The 25,698-nt window shown below is 47.6% G+C and overlaps 3 protein-coding genes across 4 annotated transcripts; 2 read left to right on the top strand and 1 right to left on the bottom strand.

Annotated features, from left to right (window-relative positions):
- Window positions 1-1,264: 1,264 nt before the first annotated feature.
- LOC139345138 (uncharacterized protein C11orf87 homolog) lies at window positions 1,265-2,614 on the bottom strand. Its single transcript, XM_070983636.1, has one exon. The coding sequence runs from the start codon at window positions 2,612-2,614 to the stop codon at window positions 2,207-2,209; it is 408 nt and encodes a 135-aa protein (XP_070839737.1). The 3' UTR covers window positions 1,265-2,206.
- Window positions 2,318-19,090, top strand: psmg1 (proteasome (prosome, macropain) assembly chaperone 1). Of its 2 annotated transcripts, XM_070983635.1 has the most exons (8): window positions 2,318-3,725; window positions 14,193-14,316; window positions 15,102-15,205; window positions 16,075-16,214; window positions 17,127-17,189; window positions 17,425-17,623; window positions 18,540-18,670; window positions 18,924-19,090. In XM_070983635.1, the coding sequence occupies exons 2-8, from the start codon at window positions 14,198-14,200 to the stop codon at window positions 18,999-19,001; spliced, it is 834 nt and encodes a 277-aa protein (XP_070839736.1). In that variant the 5' UTR covers window positions 2,318-3,725; window positions 14,193-14,197; the 3' UTR covers window positions 19,002-19,090. The 2 variants fall into 2 exon arrangements, with proteins under 2 accessions (XP_070839736.1, XP_070839735.1); XM_070983634.1 differs by lacking the exon at window positions 2,318-3,725 and having other exon boundaries at window positions 14,107-14,316.
- Window positions 19,091-20,129: 1,039 nt separating this feature from the next.
- ccdc15 (coiled-coil domain containing 15) lies at window positions 20,130-25,471 on the top strand. Its single transcript, XM_070983062.1, has 10 exons — window positions 20,130-20,554; window positions 21,131-21,268; window positions 21,439-21,564; window positions 22,363-22,479; window positions 22,586-22,702; window positions 23,261-23,380; window positions 23,463-23,566; window positions 23,855-24,049; window positions 24,179-24,327; window positions 24,534-25,471. Exons 1-10 carry the CDS (start codon window positions 20,387-20,389, stop codon window positions 24,581-24,583), a joined length of 1,284 nt encoding a protein of 427 aa, XP_070839163.1. The 5' UTR covers window positions 20,130-20,386; the 3' UTR covers window positions 24,584-25,471.
- Window positions 25,472-25,698: the final 227 nt, after the last annotated feature.

Genomic DNA, 25,698 nt, shown 5'->3' with positions numbered 1-25,698 from the left:
AAACTGGCCTCATTAATTCTAAATCAGGCTCGACACAATAAGTAGGCTATTCCCAGAGCAAACCTGAAGTGTCCCCTCTGTCCCGCTCCGTCAATGCAGCTCTGACAATAAATAACAGCAGTCTCGATTCATCAGTCCCCAGCCTCCATCATCTCATCCATTCCCAACCACTGACCTCCATCCACCACCACAGTGATCTCCATCCATTACCCCTGACCTCCATCACGTCACATCCACTGACCTCCATCCACTGCTACCAGCGGCTGCTGCAAACCATCCACTCCTCGCCCCCCCCACAATCGTCCTCTCCTAACCACTTACCTCCCTCCGCCTCTGGCGCCTCCACCTTCAGCAGAAGGAGAAGCGTCTCCCAGCCTGGACAAATGGAGAGACGAGTTCTTCCACAGGACGGCTGGAAGGCAAACGGACGGTAATCCCGTCTGGCTCTGACTACATCCTGAACCTGCTCTCAGTTGCTTGGAGTTACATCATTTAAGAGGAACTGGTGTCGTCTCATTTCAGGGCTGTTTCTGTTTGTTATTTGTGTGCTGAAAACACGTGTGATGCTGTGGATCATAATCTATAAATTGTTCTGGAGGAAACATATGTTTGAATGCAGAATGCATTAGTCATCTCTCGCTGGCTTTCCTCCAGTTTCCCTGCAAAGATAAATGCTTTCATTCTGTTGCACTTATGCCAATGAGATAAGATAGACGGCAGCCCGTCAGTGATCTCCAGGCCTGGAGCCGGGCCAAACGCCGCTTCATATTCCCAGGCCTTTCTTGCTGGGGACAATTAGGAACATGGTGTTCTGGTACCTGGCCAACACACTGACTGCTGCTGATTCACTTCCACTAACCTCCAATAAGACAGGCTGTGGCGCCATTACGGGGAGATGTTGAGATTAAGAATGGTGCTTCTATGGATAACCTTCACGTCAGTAAATCACACTGAGGGGCTGATAGGGTCCCCGCGGTCGACGCTGCTCTGCATGCAGAGCTCCTCGTTGTGTATTCCACAGACGTGTGGTTCACGTGATCCTGCACGCTCTGAATAAGGGTCCTCGTGCAGGTGACCCTGTGCTGACTCGATGGATCTCTCCTGGGAAGGTCGCGTGTGTCGTGTCAAGCGGAGTGAACGACGTCGTGAAAATCCATCCAAACGTTTGCATGTTCTCACGTATCACACACGGTGTCTCACTGGCTGAATGGAAAGTGAGTATGAGGCAGAGGTGCACACATGTTTAAGATGACTGACACAGTCAAAGGATTAACATAAAGCATTTATTTATAAACCTTGAATATTACACATTTTCCTTTGATAAGGCAGATTATATGAATCCAGAAAGATGACTTTACTGCAAAACATTCCAGCTCTCACACATTTACAGTGAATTCAGAGAATAAATGACACGTCGTTTCTATTAGGCCCACTATGATACGATACGAAGGATCAAAAAAGGACTCAAACCAAAAGCTGCTGGAAGGATTCTGGGTGTAGTACATGTCAGAGGATACATTATAAATACTCCAAAACCAAAATACTGTATTAGCGCTAAAACTTACTATCTGACACATTAAAGAAAACAATCTTCTGTGCATAACTACAGCAAAGGTCTTGCATCCTGTCAGGCTAACTAGAGCTACAGCAGATGTCTAACAGACACTGGAGGACAGTACTTTATGCAAATATGCTAAGTCACTTAATTCAAGGAAAAAATACTACGCATACAAATAAGCCATTTCTACAGCCTATATGCAGCTTTGCACTGCCTAACAGCACCACAACATCCATTATAGTCTAACTACATACTGGTAGTGTCAGAGGACATGCCGAGGAAGATCAGAGAGCCATTATGGTCTGTGTTGTGTCACCAGCTCTTAATAATTGAACACAGGCGTGTGTCCCATCCCTCCTGAAGAGGATTTAAAGTTTAAACATCTCTGAGGTTCAAACAACGTTTTAGGCTGAGGAAGAGGAAGAAGAAGAGGTCCAAAAGTCAAAGCAGGCAAATACTTTATACACTTCCGGTTGGCTAAATACTAGTGTATGAGGAAGGTGTGTACTAATACCTCTACTCGTACTCTCTGCTCAGTATTCTGCGTCTCCTACTGTGTCTACGTCACTACAAGCAGCAGGGTGGTGGACTTCTTTGTGCCTTATTGCTTTTCCTGTTTATTCCACAGTCTCGTTCCCTGAAGTTGAGTTAACAGTCAAGAGGAACCGCCTCGTGCGGGGCCGGCTCGGTCACCTGCGCGCTCTCCCGCTTCTCCTCGCACTTCACCGGCCGGACGATGACGCACGGCCTCACGAGCTCCCCGCTCGCCCCGGCGCGCGCCGGGCTGCGACTGTCGCGCTCGTATTCCTCCTGCGCGCGCTGGATCTTCCTGTTCCGAAGCTTCCTCTTGTGGAAGTGGAACGTTGCCAGGGAAACGAGGATGATCCCCACGAGCACGGCCACCAGCACGAGGAGCGCGAGGGTGGAGGAGAGCGGCGGAAAGATGCTGAGCTGCTCCGCGCAGGTGCCGTTGTTGGCCTGGAGAAGCCCGTGACAGCGGTGCGGCGGTACCGACAGTCCCGAGGCCTCAGAGGTTCTGGCTGTCATCCGGTCCATCTTCCCCGGCCACTCGTGTCTCTCTGACCCCAGTACCCTTCGTGCTCTCCGGCTCAGCGCGGTGCCACCGGCCCGCGCATGTGGTTACCTGCACCGAGAAGAAGACACATGAGAGCGGCTCGTCCGGAGCACACTGCCTATCAGCACAATCACAACCCGCCCACCGGCACCCGTTAACCGGCCCGGGCCACATCCCCGATGTGAAAGCATTAACAAAGCAAGTGACACTAAAGCACAGCGTTAGATAAGAGCTGCCGACCCTCAAAGCGCGCGGGCCCGTCCGGACGCTGCGTGCATGTAAGATGGTCGAAGTCTTAAGGGACAATACATCATCTGTTGTAATGTTCAGGCCTAACAGAAGCATCCCCCGCACGCAGCGGCGTCTCCAACAAGGATGTCACACTAGATCATGTCCGTTTGCTCAAATCTACTGCGTGCATGCTTCAGGAAAGGGAATCCTTACCTGGTGAAAGAGTCAGCGCGAGGAGCCGTCCGTGAGCGCAGAGCCGATCTTTGGAAATGGGAAAACTGGATCACGGTGACGCATTTCATACAATGTGATGCTGCTGCTGAGCTCCGATCACTCAGGACGTTGTGACTGCCGCAATCCGCTCAGTCTGCCTCCAGGACAGCACTGTGCAGCTAAAAACTATAAATAACAGGAAAATCCGTCCGTGTGCATCAGAGACGGCTTTAAAATGCGATTAGAGCAGAGCTGAGGTCTGCCTCTCCTCCAAACGCGTCCCTCCTCCCGTCATCCGCCGCTCCGCTCAGCATCTGAATGAAGAGCTGCAGCTGCATTAAAGATCCCGTACAGCAGTCAGCTGGCACGCGGCGTTTCTTCACGTCTCATCTGTGTGTCACGAGCGGCAGAGTCTCAGCTGTCCTCCCGACACTCCGCCAGCACCTGCTCACGGATCACATTAACCAGGTGATGAACAAACAGCTCGCTGAGGCTCACAGTGGTCGTTGAGCAGGGGGGCTGCTGAGGGTGTGGTCAGTCAGTCAGATGCTGCAAACCTGCTCCATCTGAAGCCTCTGACTGTTTGTTATGGAGCTGCTCATCACGCACGGCCGGCATGACGCGTTCATGAAGCGTAGGAGCTTCAGGGTGAGTCACTTATTAGCCTTTTCCCAGAATGATGGCCGAGGAAAGTTTAGACATCACACCTCTGCTCTGTGGAGGCGCGTGGCTTCAGAGGCATTGTGGGATATGTGGTGAACATCAGTGTGTATTTATCAGTAATGTACAGCCGAGAAACCTTTTATTGAACCAGAGCATCAGAATAAAAAACCATTCACATCAGTTTCATCCCTTTAAACTGGTTCATGTTCAGCCCAAAGCAGCCAGTCCTTCACAAAACCTCCCAGTTTCTGGAAAACAGTCTGAAAGGTTAGCCGATGCTTGACCGTCCTCATGTCCACCCAGATAAACCCACATCCTGTCACCCGGATGGTGTCCATAGGTTCAGTGCAGTCTCCATAAGAGGCTTAATGGAAGTGCAGGAGTTCCTGTGAAGCTCTTGTTTTCACATTAAAGCTACTCCTGAATAATCTATCGCAGCCCCTCTAACTGTCAGCGAAGAGATTTAATCTTTACAAAATAAGTCTGAAAACCACCAATTTAGACGACCACCAGCAGGAGCTGAGCCTGCCTGAAGACTCCTGCAGCCGCTGTGACACACTCCAAATATAGACGAGTGGCTGAAGGAGAATGCAGAGAGGAGACGATTGTAAAGGAGGCCACACCTTGACCTATTAAAGCTTCACAGCGCCGCGAGGACAGCATGTGTGTCCCTGCACTTCGCCTGGAGGACAGAAATCGTCAGACAGAAGATCTGTGACCTCCACACTGACGTGAACACTGCACAGCTTTGAGTGTGTGCTGTGTTTACGCTGGACAAGAAGTGAAACAGCCACATGAACTGTTTTCAGTCTGAAGTGGATCATCAGCAGGATTGATCCTCAGGGGACAGTGAACATCTGAACCAGATCAATCACTTAATCAATCAGTCGTGGCGTGTGAGGTGCAGCTTCTCCTCGTGTCAAGCTGCAGCCTCACCTCCAGGACACGACCGGCCTCCCTGACGGTTCCTGATTCTGTCAGTCAGCAGCTCTCAGTCTGCTGCCACAGCACAGAAGAAGACACCGAGCGGCCGATGATCGAGTCCGCTGTCAGACAAGAGGGTCGATATGGAGCGACGCTGCAGACGCTGAATTACGCTCAATACCAGCATCTTCTTCAATGTTCAGCTCAGAATCAGCATTTTAAATTCTCACCTTTTACGTGACCAAAGCTGCAGCTTGGATCAGGACAGGGACGTGGGTGGGCTGAAGCAGCTGCACTTGGTCAGAGTTAGAGTTGCAGTAGCTGTTTTTAGCCACTTGGGGGCAGCAGGAACAAGATGCAAACACAACGCTGACATATCGTCACCTTTTAGGCTGATGGTGAAGGTGTTAGCAAACAGTTCCTTGTTTACACATCAACATGCTCCTTTATTTATGCACCTGGACAGGTGGTGAACGTCAGTCACTCTCCTTTACACTCTGTCTTTGGTCTCCTCCACCTCCTGAGGCAAACATCTGAACCTTTAGCTGCTGGATGCTCCACCGTCTTCACCAGCTCGTCGCTCACTGTCTGTCTGCTGTTTGCCGTTGGTTCGTGTATCTTTGGAGCTGAGAGCAGAATGTGCTGAGCCAAAACAAGACGTCACGCTGGAAAACCAAAGCAATGAGCTGAAAGTCTCCACAAGGCTCCGTCCAGCTGATGGGGGCTGCTGATAGACCCCTGAGGGTCCTCACTATGACAGACATTGTTAATGTAGACATACTGATCAGAGCCACTTAAAGGATAGAGATGGTTACAGTTTTTAAAAAAAGTTAGTCATGTGACAAAAGGGGGGGTCTGGACACTCACCTCCACCCCTCTCTCCACTGTGATACATGCAGAATTGTCCAATATGGCTGTATCTCCTGCAGGGATGCCGGGCTGGAATGAGATCTTTCATGGTGAGAGTGTGATCCTGCAGATGAACAATCAGAGCCTGGAGAGGACTTCGGCTCTGATCACTTCTTGTTCTGGGCCTCAGTCCAGTCTGATGTCCTGGGGGACAGACTCTGATGCAGAGACCAGCTCCAACTCCATCTCTCTGGGCTTAGACAGGTGGAGCTGCAGGTGGTTCAGTCCACATCGCTGCACAGTCGCGTCCACAACACGTCAGAGTTCAGCCTCAAGGTCGCCGCTGATCCAGCAGAGTCGTCAGAGAGCTGAGGAAGCTCTGAGTGTGACAGACGCGATGCTGCATGTGAGATTCATGATGCATTTAGTCAAACACCAAATGTCCTTCTGTGAGGACTCTTCGTCCCAGACGTTTCACTTCGTTAGTGTGTTTATTTTGGAGTTCGATGATGTAAATCTGGATTTGATCACGCTGCAGCGGCTCGTCTGTCGTCTTCTGTCCAGCGTCTTATGTTACAGCTTTACAGATTCAGACTTTTGTGAGCGTTTAGAAACTCTTCATGCAGCAGAGTCTCAAACCTCAGAGGCGAGCTGGGAGGACATGACGGGATTTGCGGCCTGTGTTTGATTGTTACCTATAAATGTGAGCATAAATCTTAGAGCTCTGACTTTTTGCTCAAAAGTAAGATTTTTATCTGAGTAATAGATGTAGCAGCGTCGTGCCTGGGCCAGGGTAGATCACGATGCAGCGTCATGCCTCTCCCTGCATACTTATGGCGGTGTGCAGTAATAACAGATAAACAAAGAGCAGCCTTTAATCAGATAAAGGTGCTTTTTTTTATTCACGCCACAGAGATTCTCACAGTAATTCTCCAGTCCTGCTCGTGGACATGCTCCATCACCAGCGGGGCTGCATGAAAAATGAATGGCCTTGGAGGGAGTGTGGGTCCCTGGATGATGAAGGCGCTGTAGATGAGTGCATACTGAAAGATTTATACAACTATTCATGCACAGTTTAAAGCATGGCATATGTTTGAGGGCTGTTAAGTGGAGAGTGATTACGGCACTTATTTTAATATTCATGCAGGTCCCTTCAGTGTCCCAGGTCAAGCTGACCTACGTTAGACTGGGACCAAACACCCGCCACAGAGGGTTCGCTGCTATTCATCTTCATAACCTTCACACAAATGCAATAATTTGTTATGTAAAAGGATTCGACCTTTCTGCCTCTGGAGGTCGACAGAAACTCGCCGCATTTTTTCTGCTGGGTTTTTCTCTGCAGCTGCGGCAGTAGAAGAAGAAGAAGAAGGAGAAGAAGAGGAAGAAGGAGAAGAAGAGGAAGAGGAAGAAGTGTCGTCCACTCACCTCTGAAGACAGAAGGTTTACACCTGCTCACCCTGAGGGCACCAGGCTCGGCTGCGTCCCGCTGCCTGCTGTCCTCTGCTTCACTTATTCTGTGCGTCTTTGCAGTCTTGGCGTGACAAACTGTGTAAATGGAAATAATGGCGCCCACATTCAGGCGGCCTCTCTTTGAAAGGCTTCCGTGGTGTTGTGCTCGGTTGTACTCACAAACATGATGGAGTGGTTGTGTGAAGAATGAAAAAGAAGTTTAGAGCCTGTCCAATTTCACACCTCTGCACACTGTGTGCGACCCGCCCAGCACCAAGCAGCAGCTGCTTTATCAGAGCTTTTCACCGCCTGCTGAGGCTGGAAACCAGGCTGATGGCAGAGCGAGCCACAGCGGTGAGGACGTGGACCAAAACCAAAACCAGCAGCTGAAAGACGCTGAGATGTTCTGCAGAGCTGAGCAGGTCTGCAGGGTCGCCTGCAAAATCTCTGCAGCTTGAAATGTTAACATGAGAATGTTCATTAGCGCAGATTTAAACCTGCGATTACTTCTTTCTATGACATTTGGGCAACTTTAACTTGAGCATTCGTTAGCATTGTGTTTCTGGCCACCTGACGTCTACTTTTAGATCAAACCCAGAGAGAAACAGCTAGTGAAAAGTAAAAGGACTCATTGTGCATAATGGCCCATTTCAGAACAATGTATTTCATGTTGCTGTGTTTTAATTACTGATGCATTCATGTGCGTATCACTGAAGTGTTCCAGCTGAGCACAGTGGAGCTGATTTTAATGACTTTTGGTGCTGCTGGATAGCTTTTGAATTTTTCCCCAAGGATCAGTAAGGCCTTAAATTATAGCAGTACATCATATTTATTTGTTGATTATATTTTTTATCACTAATCTGAGTCTGCAAAGAAACTGACGTCATCAGATGAAGAGGAGCGAAGAGCAGAATGTGTGAATTAAAGTGCAAAGCAGCATAAATACATCTCAAAATTGTACGTTTTCGTGTCTCTCAGTGACGCTGTCCTTTGTCTGTCTCTGTCCTCAGTGTGTGCAGGACGCTCAGACTGCAGCTTGTGTTAATCAGGATTATGAGCTGTAATGAGAAAAGGTTTGTGAGTGTGAATGCTGAGCACATATTGATGAACACACTGCTGTCCACTCTTTGTGTGTGTGTGTGCGTGTGTGTGACACCGAGCGTCTTCATATGAAGGAGCTGATATCTTTAAAGCTGCAGGCCATCTCCAGGCACGAGCAAACCTCTTGATATGCTTTCCACGCACACACCACTGCTTCCACCGCAAGTCTCTGTCAGCAGAATTGCTAATGAATTGCACAAAAGCTGGTTTACCATGCGTGCACTCATGCACACACACACACACACACACACACACACACACACACACACACACACACACACACCAACTTTCCCTCTGTGCACAGCAGAATTGGCTTCAGGAGAGACAGAATGAGGCTCTTGCGCAGGCAGAGAGGAAACGTCTTCCACAAATTGATTTTCTGCTTTCTTAATGATGACCCTGTCACCAAGCACGAGTGTGTGACAAACGGTGTGCATTTGTTATATGAGGATTTCAGATTTCTGCATTCTGAATGAAGACGTACAGCTGCTGTGGGCTGCTCCTCTTGTAAATGGCTGTATTGGATGGTGGCAGTGGACTGGAGACATTGGAGGGTTATGACATGTAGAAAAGGCCCTCAGCCTGAACTCAAGCGTGGATGCTGCATTAGCTGTGAGGACATCTGCCTGTAGAGATCAAATATATATGCATATTTAAGGTCTACTTGAAATATGTAAGCTTAAAAAAGCCTCATGTCTTAGTAATCTTCAGATCCAGCGTGGACGGGAGATGATTCTGCTCACTCAGAGCGCCGTCGACACACCTGAGAGCTGCTTTAAAATAGACGCAAACGCTGTGTGTGAACCAGTCTTTTAATCTGCTGTTAACGCTGCGCCTCAGAGGTGTTGATTGAACTGATGTCTCTCCAGCGAGACACACACACACACACACACACACACACACACACACACACACACACACACACAGCTCTGTTGCAGGCTGAAGGATGTGCTGAACACATCTGTGAAGCATCAGGCAGGAAAACGTCTGTTTGTGCTGTTTGACCAACGTGAACTCTTACATGTTTTTGTGTCGTTGGATCCGAACATGAAAAATCTTTTTTTTTACTGACCACACAGTTTTCATTATGAGCGTGCTGGATGGGTGAAATGTCCATTTGCAGTAAACTGTAACTGTGTGCTGATGAAGTTTGAAGTTTTCTTCTGGATCATTGTCACTGATATGGTCATTATCACTCTGCATTGACCAGAATAATAACTGTGTTTTCACTGAAAACATCAGATACTGTCCTTCATCACTCGTGGACTTCTTCTTCTTCTCAGTCAGCTGAAAGTCATTAAAGCAGAAAACTGATTGATAAATGAAAGAATTAATAGTGAAACTTGATCACAAACAGGAGGCATGCTGGGAGTGATTTATCTAACTTCCTGGAAGGACGCCACCTTAAAAAAAACAAAAACTGTGCACAGTGCACCCTGGGAATTATTTTGGCCTAACATACATCAGCAGCATGCTGGAAAGGACTGAGAGAGGACGAGTTAATTAAGACAAAATGTTCCCCACCAAACGTCCACGCTGTCTCCTCACTGTACGAACAGTTCGCTCGCTGCTCATCGAGCTCCTCTTCCTCCGGCGGATGGGACGTCATCAGCAGCTCACCTTTTCCACCCACCTCCAGGCACAACGCGTGTTATCAGAGCCCTGACAGCTTCTGCACACTGGTTCATGTGATTAATCCCACGCCACGCTCGGCAGCGATCACGCCCCCAGTGGATGAACAATTCTGTTCCTAAGCAACTGACGGTCTCTGTGTGGGGTTTGCATGTCCTCTGTGTGTCTGCGTGGGATTCCTCCCACAGTCCACAGACACGCAGCTCAGCTGGAGTGAACACTTCACATCAGACCTACGACTCAGCGAGGCCGTGAGTGGGCGGTCTGATGGAGTTGGGTTTGGGTCCCTCTGTGGCAGCTGCACATATGGAAATAGATGATGGTGATGAACGCTGAAAGGCCTCATGGAGCATTTTCGTAATGACCTCTCCAGTTTCTGTGCAGCTGTACACTGGAGGAGAAGAGTTTATGAGATTTCCTCCCAAACCTGCTGCTGTTTCTGTCCATTACGCCCGCAGAAGGAAGCTCCTTTGCTTGGCTAACAATAGAAGCGTTTCCCTCTGAGCGGTTCTGACGGTTCAGATTGATTTTCCTTGTTAATGAATATTTGGGCGAGTGGTGGCACTGGAAGGTCAGGGTCACCAGCAGGATGACGAATCCTCCTCTGAGGACGTGGCGTAATGATCGTCATATCGCTGCTGTTCCTCTGAATCTTCTGCTGTGACATCGTGTCGGCTGACGTGGTCGTCCTCATTTCTCTCAGCAGCTGAGCTGAGAAACCTTCAGCAGTTCAACTCAGCCCGCCCGCCGTCTGTCAGTCAAACACCTCCAGCGTCTTCTTCACTGCTCTGATTCCTCATTGCTTCTATAATTCATCTGTTGAGTATGAAAATGATCAGAAGTCATTACAGTTTTTCAGAACTGGTCGAGTCGTTTCTCTTTGATGAGTTCATTTTTCAGACATCGCAGCATTGCAGTTGCTGCTGTGGATCAAAGTGCTTTGACACAAAATGTGTTCAGTGATCTGTCAGATTTCATCGTTTGTTTTCTCACTCAGGCTCAGCCGCCACCAAACTCTGTGTGTTCACAGTCCATTTCACACAGCGCAGCACCAAATGACTCTGAATTAGCCTCCCATCACGCTCCATCTAAAAGACAGCAAAATGAAAATGCATAATCTGCTAATTGGGCCAAAAAACACTGAACACCTCGTTTCATTTGTGGCCCGGGTGAGACAGCGAGGACATGTGGCCAGATGTAGAAGACAGGGTTGACTGACTGCTGTGCTCTGCATCTGAAACTGTCTTTATATTTATTGTCCAAACACAACAAATGATTCAACACGCAGTGAAAATGAAGCCGACTGAAACAGTTTCAGGATTCCTGATTCATTTCTGTGACACGCTCAGAAACCAGGCGTCATCTCGTCCTTTATGTGAGGAAATAAGAAGAGACCAAAGCTGATTTACCGGCTGTTGTTCTTTCCTTTAGCTCATTATGTTATTACATGATTTCTTTACCATCAACGACCCTTTTAGTGCCTCATCATCAGCGACTCGCTTCAGGGTTATTCAGGAAATGATGGTTAGCGTTTAATGGATTATCAGGCTGTTCCTGATTTCCCTGCATTAGAACGACCATCATCTGCTGGTTCTGTGTTATTATTGTCATTGCTGTGATTAGCTCAAGCTGAGGACGCATAAATATAAATGGTCTGCGTGTCTTTGCATCAGAAGTTCTGCTACGTCTTCACACAATGCGTCAGAAAGTGTATAGAAATATAAATTTGTGCAAACAGAAGAATAATTTATGCTCTCCACTTTCAAAACTGTGAGCACAAACTTCATTTGTGCAGACATGATTTCAGCAACAGTGAGAGTGTTCAGATAAATAGTATGAGGAGGAGGAGGAGGAGAGGAAGGTGGAGGAGGAGGAGGAGGAGGAGAGGAAGGTGGAGGAGGAGGAGGAGGAGGAGGAGGAGGAGGAGGAGAGGAAGGTGGAGGAGGAGGAGGAGGAGGAGAGGAAGGTGGAGGAGGAGGAGGAGGAGGAGGAGGAGGAGAGGGAGGTGGAGGAGGAGGAAGAGGAGGACGAGGAAGAGGAGGAGGAGGAGGAGGAGAAGGAGGTGGAGGAGGAGGAGGAGGAGGAGGAGGAGGAGGAGGAGGAGGAGAGGGAGGTGGAGGAGGAGGAGGAGGAGGAGGAGAGGAAGGTGGAGAAGGAGGAGGAGGAGGAGGAGGAGGAGGAGGAGGAAGAGGAGGAGGAGGAGGAGAAGGAGGTGGAGGAGGAGGAGGAGGAGGAGGAGAGGGAGGTGGAGGAGGAGGAGGAGGAGGAGGAGAGGAAGTGGACGAGAGGGAGGAGGAGGAGGAGAGGAAGGTGGACGGGAGGGAGGAGGAGGAGGAGGAGGAAGTGGGGCTGCCTTTTTGTAATTGAACTGCTGCCCATTAAAATGTGTGTGTCTCTGCCAACCAGCATGGCCGTCTGGCCAACAGGAGGGATCTGGTGCTCTTGACCCAGGTGTCGGACAGACAGACAGACGGACGGACGGACAAACAGACGGACAGACAGATGGAGCAGGTGACTTTCAGCACCCTCAGCTGCTGTCGGGGCAGGTGGGGACAGACGGCTGGTGCTGGACGTCCTCTGTCTGTCCTGCTGTTGACGCTCCTCTCTTGTTTCCTTCAGCCTGGAGGCCTTGCTGTTTGTTAAGCTGCAGAGGATCCCTCCTCCTCCCACTCCTCCTCCTCCTCCTCCTCCTCCTCCTCCTCCTCCTCCTCCTCCTCCTCCTCCTCCTCCTCCTCCCTCTACTATCAATTATATTAACAGCAGCCTCGAGCTCCCTCCTAGCATGTTGCTCCATTTTGTGACAGGAAACCTTTCTGCGGCTGCTTTATGGCTCCTGCTACATCGCTGCGCTGCGCCGGTAATACTCTCTGTTCTACTCCAGGCTTCGCCCGGCTTTCCAATTTGTCTCTCCAACACTGGACATTTTCTGGTGACAGTGAAGTATTTTTATGGCCGTGCTGATGTCATCACATTTCTGTTTGTCCCAGTCATCTCCCAGGGCACAGCTCACAGGAAAATGAATTATACAACACAATGGACAGGATGGATGCTCTGCAGTCAACTTGAGGCCAATTTGCTCCGACATGACTTGGCTGATGTTTCCAGCGAGCTGTACGACATCAGTGACCTGCCAGCGACGTTCTGCAATTGTGTTTTCCTGCTTTCTTCCACTCGTGTTAATTATGTATCACCACTAAGAAGCTGGAGGAGCCATGTGACATGTCAAGAGTCCCCTTGATTGACACAAGGGCCAGAAATAACACATCAAGCAGTCCTACGCTAATTGTTAGTCATATAAGAGGGCCTATGCATTGTATAACCACGCACCACGTGAATCCACCGGAGAGCCTTAAATCATTCATTGATTTAAGTGAGCTGCTCGGGCAGAAGCGCGTTGGACAGGCAGTACTCATGCGTGCAGCCTGGAGCTCTGAGCTTCCCTCAGGGACGCTGGGAAGCGACTGGTGCTGCACAGCTCAGTTCAAGGTGTTTCTGTGCACTTCAAATATTTATCAGATTTTATTTGTTGGAATTTTTATCAGAGAGAAGATTACGCTCACACGGTCGGCTGACCGCATGAAGCAGTTATTGATTGCTGTAATCGTTCCTCCTCTTCGTACATGCTGCTGAGGAGATCTGCTCCTAATGTGAGTCCAGGTTCAGAGAAAATCTACAGTCCTCTGTTTAAAATGCATGAAGGACATTTACAAGGTGCAGCTCAAGCACCAGGTATATAAACGGTCCACACACACACACACACACACACACACACACACACACACACACACACACACACACACACACACACACACACACACACACACACACACACACACACACAAGGGTGGACAGCAGTGTGTTCATCAATATCTGTTCAGCAGTCAGACTCTCAAACCTTTTCTCATCACAGTTCATAAACCTGATTAACACAAGCTGCAGTCTGAGCGTCCTGCACATAATGAACAGCGTCACTAAGAGAGAGTGTTTGTTTTGGTTTGTAACTGTGAATGTAACTATGTACATTTACTCAAGTACTGTACTTACGTATACTCTTTAGGTACTGCTTTTTATGCTACTTTATACTTCTACTTACTACAGTTATTTGATAACCTCACTTTGTAGATTCGGATTAATGATTCAAAATATAATCAACATATAAGTTATGAACTCTTATTGTCGGCTAATCTAAGATCTTAATTGATCATTGGGGTGAAATTCAGAAGCTACCCAGCAGAATATCAAGTAATTGTGATTGTAATTAGCTTTACCTTTACTAGCTGTAACAACTTTATTATCTTATCTTGTGTTATCTTATCTTATCTTATCTTATCTTATCTTATCTTGGTTTTAGTTTGTCTAAATGACGTTTGTATTATGAAGGATTCGGTTGGGGCTTTTATTTTGAAGGGGTGTTGCTGCCGGCGGAAGTGGCGGATGTATGTCATGGATGCAGGACTGAATCTCTAACCAAACTTTCGTTTTACTCTGCACATTTAGTGATTATGGCGACGTTTTTCGGTGAGGTTTTGTCGGTGTATTCTCGGGCCGTGGAGGAAGATGACGAGGACCTCGATGAAAACGAGGAAGATGAACAAATCCGCAGAGAACTGGAGGAAAAGAGGTAAATAACGGTAGCCAGCTAGCATTGAGACCGGAAGTGGTAACTCAGAAAGCATGGAAATATTAAATTAAGTCACGTTTAACAGTTTCATCCAGTCAAGTAAACTGGTAAAATTATTTTTTAGACCTAAAATGATTTGTGACCTTCATCCTCGCAGTTTTACATCTTTTTTTGTACCAAACGTCCCCCTCAACGTAACGTTTGTCGGCGGCTCTAATGTTAGCTAGTTAATGTTAGCTAGTTAATGTTAGCTAACATGACACATGAAATCTTGGTAACACGCCCTCCTCGTCCTCCTCGTCCTCCTCCTCCTCCTCCTCCTCCTCCTCCTCCTCCTTGTCTCCCATTTTTAAACACCATATAAACATTTGATATCACACTAACGTGTGTAACACACCGTAATGTGGCTTTAAGCAGATAAAAGTATGTTTAAGCTCTTTCTGAATGTACAGGATTTGTACAGTTTAGCAGTATTTCTCTAAAGTAGTGTAGTAGAAGTACTAAGCAGAATGAAACTATATAAATACTCAAAGTGCTAATACCTCCAAATTGTTCCCCTGAACGGTACTTGAGCTAATGTCAGTGGAGGGTGTTCTGATTATTGTGTCCACATTGACTGAAGACATTGATTTGAGCAAAAACTGTGTTAATAATAAATATGAGGAACACTTGAGTCCATAGACTTTCCTGTTCTCACTGCAGGCAGCAGCTGGAGTTCAGTAAAGTCCTCCAGTGTTTAGCTGTAAACTGCTCGTCCTCCTCTAACCTTCATCACTCTTCATCAGGGAGGTTCAGCTGCACTGGAGCCCCGAAATCTCTGAGTCGCTCAAGTCTGGAAACAAGCTTCAGTGTTCAGACTTCGTCCTCGCCGTGGGACACAACGCTGCCCGTAAGTGTCCGCCGGGGGGGTCAGAGTCACAGCTGAACCTGTGACGAGTCCCTGTGTTATTACTGCACAGCTGCAGATGAAGATGAGGACACGCTGGTAGTTTAACCATATTTAAACTACAGACACAGTCAGTATGAATGAAACAGCTTCAACATCTGTGGCTGAGATGATGATGATGATGATGATGATGATGATGATGATGATCGGCGTACATTGTAGAAGAAAATGAAGAAGAATTTGTGCAGATGTTACGTCACATGGCTGTCCCTCCCTCTTTTAACAGTGTCGGCTTTGGAAATGAAGTTTGTTAAGCTAAGCTAAGCTAAGCTAAGCTAGGCTAACCTTATCCTGACAGCTTTGTGTTTACAGACGTGAGAAAGAAGTGAAATGTTGAGTTTCTCCTCTGAGCTGTGCAGCTGTTTCCTGCTGGCTCGTTGTCTTTGTGTTCATTATGATGTTTCTGGTCTTTCTCTGTGATTTTCTCTGTTGGTGTCGACCTTCAGGCTCTTTTAACGCACAGTAATCACAGATCCGTCTGATTATTAATACTGAACATGGCTCCATTCCATCCAGCTTGTCAGTAAACCAGCAGTGTGAGCTGCTGGAGCACCCATGCTAAATGGAATGCAGCCAGCTGTTAACGATAGTAAAGCTACAGATTAATGTCATTGTCAATTAATCAGCTGATTGTTTCCTCAGTTACTGATCGTTTCATGTATAAACCTCAGTTTGCAGCGCAGGCTGACAGTGTTTGCCGTCACACAGCTGATCCGTGTACACACACCTCATTATGTGAGCGTCTCCCATAAGTCTGAAACCAGAGAAGCTCGTGTCTCATGTGAGCGTTTGTCTCGTGTCCGTCTCCGCAGGGTTTCTGTCCGTGTACGTCCTCAGCTCTGTGGGCTGGGATGCGGTGGGACATGCGTCACTGTGGAACGAGAGGAATCAGGCTGGACAAACCGGCGTGGAGGCGGCGTGTGTCTTCTACAGACAGAAGGACAACCCATCAGTGAGTGACGCCGTGAGCAGCGTGTGTGTGCTGTTTGATTCATGCCACAGAAAACACACAACGGTCAAAATGTTCAGTTTACAGGTCTGATCTGATCTGAGCCGTGTGGCCGGCTCAGTGTGAAGCTAGCCAACAAATTAAAGCAGAAACCTGAATAAACTGAATGCAGATGCTTTCAGTGACATTAGAAATGAATCAGAGACAGAATGAAGCCGTTTATGAGGCCGCAGCAGTCGCAGTCATCACGCCTTAACTGATCTGAAGCTGCAGCGTTTGCACCGTCAGTAAAACGTGGAGTCCCTGTTCAGCCTCAAAGTCAGCCATGACACACAGAACGAACCCGGCGTCTGTTGCTTTGAGTTAGACAGTCTGCTCAGGTGTGTGTGGAGGTGTGTGTGCTCGTTTTCTATCAGCCTGCTGTCATTCGCACGTGATTTAATCAAGATAAACATGGTGGATGGCCGCGTGTGGTGGCGCTGCGCTGCAGAGGAAGCTTCAGATTGATCGTCCCTCTGTCCCCTCCAGACGTTCAGAAGCAGCTGTGGACAGCAGATACTGTGACACTCATCCATTCATTTACATGCGACCCATCCACTGAGAGCACAGCTTCATTCTGAAGGCTCAGAGGTCAGAGGTCAGAGAGCTGCAGCCATCAGTTGACTGAAGGAAGCTCCTCAGCAGCTTCTCTGATTATCGATCGCTCGTTTTAAATCAAGGAAAAACAAGCAGAAGAATTTTAGTTCAACTTTTCTCCTGATGTCGTTCTCAACCAGAGCCACTTTCACCAGAATGCATCACTTCTGTGAGCACAGCGTGGCAGCAGTGGTTGAACTGTCCGTCCTTCCTGTCTCTGAGTTACACTTTAAGCCGCTGATGTTTTATTAAATATCTCTCGTGTTCTTTTCTCTGAAGGTTTTGATTTGCCAAGTGACGTGCTACATCGCAGAAGACCAGCTTTTCCAGTGGACAGAAAAGGTACGTTTCTGCTCTAAAACCTGATTTAATCCTGTGTTCCTGCAGAGGAATGTGGGCCAGCCGTCCCTCAGATTCACAGCTGACTTACAAACAGGCACAATAATGCAGCAGCTAGAGGAGTTTACAGGAGCAGACGAGCTCAGCGTCGGCCACTGTCTCCCTCGTAGACTGCAGTGGTCAAAGCTAACATGCAGATGTGTCCGCGTGCTGAGGGTCTGCTGTCTGTCCGTTGCAGGTTTTTGACTGCGTACAGCACAGACAGCTGAATGTGACCGTGCTGTCTGACAGCTCTGTGGCTGACTTCAAGTCAGCGGACTACCTGTGCTGCAGCTCGGCTCCCTTCCTGCGCTCCCTCCACACTGCGGCTTTCAGCGCCGCGCCGGCCTGCCGGGCGCTGGAGCAGCCCAACATAATGACCGGCCTCCCGGCTGCAGGTACGCCTCAAACATCTCACATGACCTGGACTCCAGGACGGGTTCCTCTCTCGTCCTCTCACAGGACTTTTCAAAGCGGCACAGCTCGTCCTTCCTCCTCCTTTCCCCGGTCTGTCAGAGGAGTAACGGCTCTTGAGATTTGGAGAAGGGCAGCTCTCTTCTTACAGATGATACAGGAAACATTGACACTGAACCCACCTGAAAGAAAAAATCAATTGTCCGACTCTCTCGAAAACTCTTTGTGCTCCTTTCTTTGAAGTCTCTAAAGACAGAAAGTCGACTTCCAGGTCAACAGTCTGTATCTAATGTTCAATGGAAAACTGAGCAGTTCAGCTCATATTTAATAAGAAGTTACATTTCAGTTTGACATTAATCAACGACCACATCCCAAAGTGTTTGTTACATTCAGTGTTGCGTCGTAGCTGCTGAAGCTAACGTTAGCGTCACAGGCTGCAGCTCTGAATCACAGATGACTGAACTCACAGCGTCTCAGTTCAGCTCAGTGCGATACCATGACGTCTTTCACGAGTTTAAGCACAAAACAGCAAAACTACAAAGCTGGCGTTGATTAGCAAAGCTCGTTAGATCCTCTCAGAGGTCAGAGACACCATGTGGGCGCCTCCAGGGCTGTGATTGGTCAGCGTGGGCTGCATGTGTTTCCTGCTTTGTGTGTGTGTGTGTGTGTGTGTGTGTGTGTGTGTGTGTGTGTGTGTGTGTGTGTGTGTGTGTGTGTGTGTGTGTGTGTGTGCGTGTGCGCGCTGGTAGGCTCCTCTCCACTGTGAGCGCGCTCAGTCTCACATCCTGATTTGGTTGTTTTTGTGTTGTGATCACATGATCTTCTTCTTCTTCTCCTTCTTCTTCTTCTTCTTCTTCTTCTTCTTCTCCTTCTTCTTCTTCTTCTCTGTGTTGGCATCAGTGCTGAACCACTGCGAGGTCCACCGCATCGCTGCTGTTGTTTACCAGTGTTACAGTGATGTCATCGGCCCAGACTCCGTCACCATGGAAACCTTCAAGCCTGCACTGACTGAGCTGGGCAAGTCCATACAGGTGAGCCGCCGTGGAAAGGTGAGGGAGCAGCAGAGCCGACGCTCGGCTCATCTCGCAGGGTTTCATGGAGCCTTGAATGTTTGGAAAAAGCTTCATTGTTCATGATTCAAAGTTTGGAATATGCTTGAATTTGACTGTTGTCCTTGAAAAATGAAATCCACCCTGAAGTCCTCAAACGTCTCCAGATGTCTTCTTGTTGTTTGCCTTTCTGTCTGTGCATCACCACATCTGAAGTGTCTCTTTGTCTCCTCAGCTGGACTCGTCTCCGAGCACAGACGTCCTTCGCAAGTTTGTCAGAAACACCAACATTCAGAGTAATCTGTACATCTGAAGATGGCCGTGCTGTGCTGTGCTGTGAATCTAACTCTATTTTCCTGTGGTAAAATACTATTGATTTTTAATAAAGACATTCAGTGAAGAGAGCCTTTGTTTACATGCCAGCAGTTTAACGATGTACTTTGTATTTTTTCCATCCATCAGTAAGTCCCGTTAGTTTCCAAAGAGAGGGGAAATATTATTGCCGTGTACCATTTTACTGCTCTAATTTATGATTTAAGAATTTGTGAATGAATCAAATAGATGCTGAGAGTCCAACAGACAGATGCTCCTAAAGGGTTCAACGAGGCAAAAATTAAAGCTACAGATTGTGTAATGACTTTGAAGTCAAAGTGCATCATGTCTTTACATCCCTTTCATGTAGCGCCACCAGCAGGTGAAAATGTTGAACTTCGGTTTATGACCAAACTAACGACATTCCCAGCCTCTTAGGCGTTTACTAGTTTCTTTTTATTTTTTTTTCATTTGATGAGAAATGAAATAAGAAATGAAGTTTCCTCCTCACTATGATCTCTTGTCACACTGTGGCAACATGAATCCAGAGGACAGTAAAGCTGGAACAATGTGAGTCTGCAGAAACAGGTCAGAGCCTGAGAGAATACACCAGTTTATCTAACCTCATTCAGCTGACTGAGGGCTTCAACCACCTTTGGAGTCTTTGCTGGTAGTTATTACAGGTTTGTAGTGCTGCTACATGAGGTATGCCAAACTGCTCAGGCAGAAAAAAACGGTTTCACGGTCAAAGCTTTTACAGGTATAGAGCAGCTTATTTAGGGTGCAGACAATCTACCAAAAACATGAAAAAAGGTGTCTGCTGCTGATGAGAGGAGCTGATGTGACTGAGATCATTGAAGCTTAACTCCAGCTGCTGTTGTGAGCAATATTTAATCATGATAAATTGATATTAATAATAATTAATGTAATGTTAATTGATAATTAATACAGATATGATTTGATGATAAATTATGAATTATTATCATTTTTATTTTGTAGGTATGGTGGATGGGTGGGCTACATTTTGTCTCCCTCCTCCATTTCTTTGTTTAGCCACGATGAGTTTTCACTGTCTCTCCTGTCCAGATGGGGGCAGTGATCCGGAAGTGAGCTGTTTGGCAAACGCCGGAAACTTTAAGAACGACGAAGAAGAAGCGAGGAGAACTCAAACAAACCTGTTGATGTTTACTGTCCATAGAGTAACGTTACAGGGATTTTTTGTTTGTTTGTTTTCTTCTCGTTAAAACAGTTATCGAACATCTGAGCATGTTGCCGTCGACTAAAACGGTTTAACGTTAAATGTACAACCGCGCCAACTGGACACCAAGAAGATACCTTAAACAGTGAGCTAGCGTCAGCTTAATTTAACCGACGCTAACGTTACCAATGAGTGCTAGCCGACTGACAACTTCTACAAAGAGAAGGTGCGAAGCTTCAAGGAGAAAGGAGCACCCGGCCTTCAGAGCCAGCAAGGTCCTAGCCGAGAGGAACCAGGCGGTGGTGGCGGTGGGAGCCTGGGTGGAGGGCGGACAAGACTTCCTGGAGCACCCGTCTGTGAGTTTGGCATTTAACGCTAATGAGCGAAGCTAGCTGTGGCCGTTGATGCTAATGAGTAAAGCTAGCCGTGGCCGTTGACACTATTGAACGAAGCTAGTTTAAGCCGTTAAAGCTAATGAACGATGCTAGCGTAAGACGTTAAAGCTAATGGGCGAAGCCAGCTGTGCCTCTGTTGTCAGGCTCCTTGGAGACCGTTAGCGGTGATGGACAGGCAGCCTCCTGGGTTTAGGAGCTCAGTGAGTTTTGCGTTGTGTTTTCTTTACTTGGACTTTTATTTCAGTCCGCAGACCTCCGTACTGTATGAGTAAAGATAATAATTAGAAATTCAGGCTTGTTGTTGTTTTGTTTTTTTTAAGTCAGATCAAATTAAACTCCAAATTAATTTACATAATGTATATCATTTATGTACATATGGGCCAGCATGTTCATGACCTGTGTGCGTTACGACAGCAACTGTTATTCTCAGTATTACTTCAGTAGGAGTACAGAAGAACTATACTGCAAAATCACATGCATTCAGAGTCCTGTGGTTTCCTGAACTAGTCCAAACTGTCTTCACGTGTCTTGTTTTAGGCTCTTGCTGTGCTGACTGAGGAGACCCAGGCAGAGAGGAGGAGGGAGAATGAAGAAAGCCTTCGACGATTTCAAGATGAAGTACGCCATCGTGTGGCACAGCAAGCTCAAGTCAGCAAGACGAGACAGCAGCCAAAGGTGAAGAAAGCTTTGACTGGCAGTTAAAATGACTGTGGGTTATGGGTTAACTTGCTCATTGTTTTAGCGCCACATGAAGCCTGGTTGACCTCCTTATCGTGACACTGTGTGTGTGTGTGTGTGTGTGTGTGTGTGTGTGTGTGTGTGTGTGTGTGTGTGTGTGTGTTCAGGTGAAGCCTGACAGGAGAATCCCAGAACAGTATGGACTCTGGTCCCACCATGTCTCTGCTGGTGAGAGGCTGATGTCTGCTGGAGTTGCTGCACAGCAGAGAGTGAAGGAGGGGGGCTTCGAGGAGGTGAGAGGGTATCATCAGTTTTAACAAGTTAATGTCCTGTTTTGTCTGCTTTGATGTTTTGATCCTTGCAAAAAGCTGCAGCGATCAGATTATTATTATAGAATTATTGAAATTGAGCTGACCAATATGACTGAAACCAGTACAACCATGTACACTCAGTGGCCAAAAGTATACGGACACACTTATGTACTTTTGGTCTTGGGCTGTGTTTTCTGCTTTGGTAAAGTTTGAGGGAACAGTTCGGGTTATTAACAGTTATTTTCAACATGAAAATACATCTGTGCACAAAGCCAGGTGGCCTGAAAGAACTCGACCTCAGTCTCATCCAACACGTTTGGGGTTTGGAGTGGAGGCGGTGGTGTCCATGTTCAGTGACTCAGTGATGAATGATTGGCTGATCAGCAGTGAGCGAAGGTCAGAAACATCAAAGACATATTTGAAGTAATGCAGACAGTGTCTCTGTTACATATTTTTGTCCACCAGAGAGCGCTGATGAGTGTGTCTACTGTAAAATGTCCCACTGGAGATGTTATGTGGGGACGTTGAAATGAACACTGGCTGATTTATTGCGTTCAGCATCAGTGTTGGTGTGGACGTGAAATCCAGTATTTGTCGGGCTCCTCTGTTCACCGTGGAGGATCACAGTCTGTCCAGAGACGTCCATCTTCTGTCTTCTTCTGTGGGACGTGCAGTCAGCTGTGTTGTTCTGCTTTCCTCGTGTGTTGTCTTCGGCAGACACAATGTGTGAGTGATAGAGAAATGTGACCGTGATTAATCTGGAGGATTCTGTTTTTCCAGTCCAGCGGAGGCATGAGGCAGGTGAGACTCAGACTCGCCGCCTGTCGGATGATCCCTCATGAGGAAGTGACGTCAGAGCTTCCTGGAGGCGAATGGAACGTCTCTCCAGCCAGACATGTGAGGCTCTGTCTCACCCGTTCCTCTTTTAAAACTTAGTTCCCATAAATGTGTGTTTTTCACATCCAGGGTGGAACAAAAAATCCTTTTCCTCTGCCTCCAACAGAAAGCTGAATCTCACATACTGAGGGCAGAGGAGGAGGAGGAAGAGGAGGAGGAGGAAGAAGATGAAGATGCTCAGCTCCCCAGCAGTCAACACGCATGCCCCCTCGTTCAGCAGAAGGTGAACGGATACTCACAGCAGTGGAACCTTTTCGCCATGTTTCAGTGTGTGACGGCTTTATGAACACGTCCAGGACGCATGGAGACATTTACTGACGTCCATGTTCAGCGACGTCTCACCTGACGGCTGCCGCTGTGCATCACGTCAGACGTGCTGAATGAGAATAAATCATTTATTAATGATGTGAACAGCTTGGACAAAACATTCATATCTGTACTGTGTGTGTGTGTGTGTGTGTGTGTGTGTGTGTGTGTGTGTGTGTGTGTGTGTGTGTGTGTGTATAAACTCAAACGATCCAAACTTTATCATACTCCATTAAGCAGCTGCACAGCGTTAAACTCGACACCAGACTTCACAGTACGACTTGTTCCCACGCGTCTGAAGACATGATGGAGGCGTACGAGGCTGATGAAGACATACTCGCAAAGTTCCCTTTAAAACTGTGATTCAAGGCACCTCCAGTCCACTGACAAGGGACAGTTCAGTTTGTTCTGAGCTTACCTGCTGTGGATCTACCTGCTGACCATGTCTGTAATGTGACTCTGTGATTCGTTGCAGCTCAGTGGACCTGTGTCGTGGGATTCTGACAGATCACAGCCTGGTCCTGGTTTCCAGTCCAGCTCCAGAGTGCCACGAGTCCTGTGGCCTCTGACTGACCCAGAAGAGCTGAAGAGACAGGTAGACCTGAGCACGAACCTTCAGCTTCACTCCTTCAGACTGTGTCAGAGCAGATGTTAGAGCCAACACTGTCTGTGTGCAGCGTCAGTCTCAGTTCCTGAAGCATCGCCGTCTGTACATGAGCATGGAGAGAGAGCAAGTGAAGGAGAACAGGCAGCACAGGAAACACCTGAAGAGGACCACAAGGTGACCGCAGCGCTTTCTTCTGCCTCACTTCCTCTTTTTGCTGTGTGCCCAAAATCTGTCTTTAGACTCAGTCAGCCTCTGTAGCTTTGACAGACGGCTGTCAAACTTTAAATCATGTGGGTTTATCAGGATTTACAGTGTGAAAAATGTTAAAACATCAGTACGTTTCCATCAGTTTGACAAACTGTGGCTCAACACTCTGCTCTGTGAATGGCATTAAAGTCCCGGCATGTGGACGCAGGTTGTCTCTTTGGTGTCCTCTGATTGACGTCCCTGTCCTCACCAAAGGATCAAAGCTGAGAAGGAGCAGGTTCGTCTGGAGGAGGAGAGGAAGATGGAGAGGCTTCGGCAGCTGGCGGAGGCCAGACAGAAGCTGGAGGAGAGGGAGCTGCTGATCCTGGAGCGACTGAAGCTGGAGGAGGAGGAGAGAGCTGTGGAGCTGCAGAGGAGGAGGAAGGAGGAGACGGGAAAAGCAGCTGCAAGGTGATTCATGGAGACTGATCTGCTGAGTTTAGAGCAGAGCTGCGCTGATTTTACACTTTTTGAAGATCTTTAAAGCGACCTGATGAAAGTGAAGCTGCTCTGACAAACAGGCTGATTGTAACTGTGCAGGTTCATCGAGGCTCTGAGGGCTCAGATGAAGGAGCGGCTGTCTCAGGAGAAGCTGGAGCCTCCTCCCCTCTGCTGCTGCGCCTCCTCCTTCTGGGACTCCCACCCCGACACCTGTGCCAACAACTGCGTCTTCCACAACAATCCCAAAGGTACTGCCTCACTCTGAGCCCCCTCCCTCACTCTGAGCCCCCTTCCTCACTCTGAGCCTCAGGCTGAGCCCCCTCCCTCACTCTGAGCCTCACTCTGAGCCCCTCCCTCACTCTGAGCCTCACTCTGAGCCCCCTCCCTCACTCTGAGCCTCACTCTGAGCCCCCTCCCTCACTCTGAGCTGACCGTAGCTTCGTCTCCTCCACAGCGTACGTCAGGGCCTTGCGCTCGACGCTGCTGAGCCTGGAGTCGCAGTGAAGGAGGCTGATGAGCAGCGGTGGACTTTGCTGGAAACAGGCTCCTGTTTCATGGACCAGGCCATCCTTTAGGGAACACGGTGTAAGTGTGATGAGAAGCTCGGTGTCAGCACGGTGTGACATTCTGTTCAGGCCTGCGTGTTTCTCACCAGATGATCTAAGTGATCCTGACCTTTAATCCAGAGCGACCAGCAGGTCCCAGTCTTCACTTAAACTGTGAAATATGTCCACACACTCGAAGGATCGGATCCTTTATGATGCTCCTAATGACCAGGTGAAGAATAAGAAATATCTGGGTTAGCCTGCCTCCATCTGATGATATTTAATCTGTTTCACACTGTAAGAAGTGACATCATGTCATACAGCAGCGTTTGCTTCGTGATGTATTATATATATATTATTTCTGTGGACCACAGAGCCTCTGTTCATGTCGAGATGAGTGCAGACTGATCCACCAGCGTCCTGCTTTAGCCACATTAAACCGGAGCTTTTCGTGCCAGCTGACCTGCGTCTGCTGGCTGGTGACGCTTTAATGAAAGCTGTTTTTTCTGTTGTGTTGTCACGTTTTGTTTGCTGTTGCTGATAAAAACCATCTGATCAGCAGCAGTTTGCACCAGAATCAGACGTAGAATCTGAGTCTGTCCTGTTGTTTCTGAAAATATTTAAAAACCTCACAGAAACGTTGTGTTTATTTATTGATAATGAAGAAATGTGTGTGGTCTCTGTGTAATCAGTGAAGTCAGATTACAGGATGAGTTCTCACATCAGGGACGTCGGACATTTGAAATATGTTTTTGACCATTTGCTGTTTGTTGTGTTGGAGTTTAAGAATCTTCAGGGCTGTTAAAACAAAAATGAAATAAACTCAAAACTGTCATCTTTGTTGATTAAATGTCAGCATTCATTCTTAACCAGTGTGAAACATCCAAATGTGACATCATGGTGAATTATATTTGATTTTCTAAGTTTGTGTTAATATCGTGCTGTTCATTTTAAAATGGACTAATCTGTTGAGACGCTTCAAGTTTCTAAATTTAATTTCCTCCAGTCCTTATGATCACACAGTCAGCACACAGATGAGTGTGTGTAGGCTGGTAATATTTAGACATTTTAAAT

Source organism: Chaetodon trifascialis, chromosome 16, assembly GCF_039877785.1.
Source record: "Chaetodon trifascialis isolate fChaTrf1 chromosome 16, fChaTrf1.hap1, whole genome shotgun sequence".
Taxonomy (NCBI): Eukaryota; Metazoa; Chordata; class Actinopteri; order Chaetodontiformes; family Chaetodontidae; genus Chaetodon; species Chaetodon trifascialis.
This window is presented reverse-complemented; position numbering and strand designations above follow the sequence as displayed.

What these genes read in the sequence shown, in the direction of transcription:
- LOC139345138 (XM_070983636.1), bottom strand. Translation starts at nt 2,614, where the DNA reads ATGGACCGGATGACAGCCAGAACCTCTGAGGCCTCGGGACTGTCGGTA.
- psmg1 (XM_070983635.1), top strand. Translation starts at nt 14,198, where the DNA reads ATGGCGACGTTTTTCGGTGAGGTTTTGTCGGTGTATTCTCGGGCCGTG. An exon ending in GACAGAAGGACAACCCATCA is followed by an intron (nt 16,215 to 17,126) that starts GTGAGTGACGCC and finishes TTTTCTCTGAAG; the next exon opens with GTTTTGATTTGCCAAGTGAC. An exon ending in AGCTGGGCAAGTCCATACAG is followed by an intron (nt 18,671 to 18,923) that starts GTGAGCCGCCGT and finishes TTGTCTCCTCAG; the next exon opens with CTGGACTCGTCTCCGAGCAC.
- ccdc15 (XM_070983062.1), top strand. Translation starts at nt 20,387, where the DNA reads ATGAGTGCTAGCCGACTGACAACTTCTACAAAGAGAAGGTGCGAAGCT. An exon ending in CAGAAGAGCTGAAGAGACAG is followed by an intron (nt 23,381 to 23,462) that starts GTAGACCTGAGC and finishes GTCTGTGTGCAG; the next exon opens with CGTCAGTCTCAGTTCCTGAA. An exon ending in CTTCCACAACAATCCCAAAG is followed by an intron (nt 24,328 to 24,533) that starts GTACTGCCTCAC and finishes TCTCCTCCACAG; the next exon opens with CGTACGTCAGGGCCTTGCGC.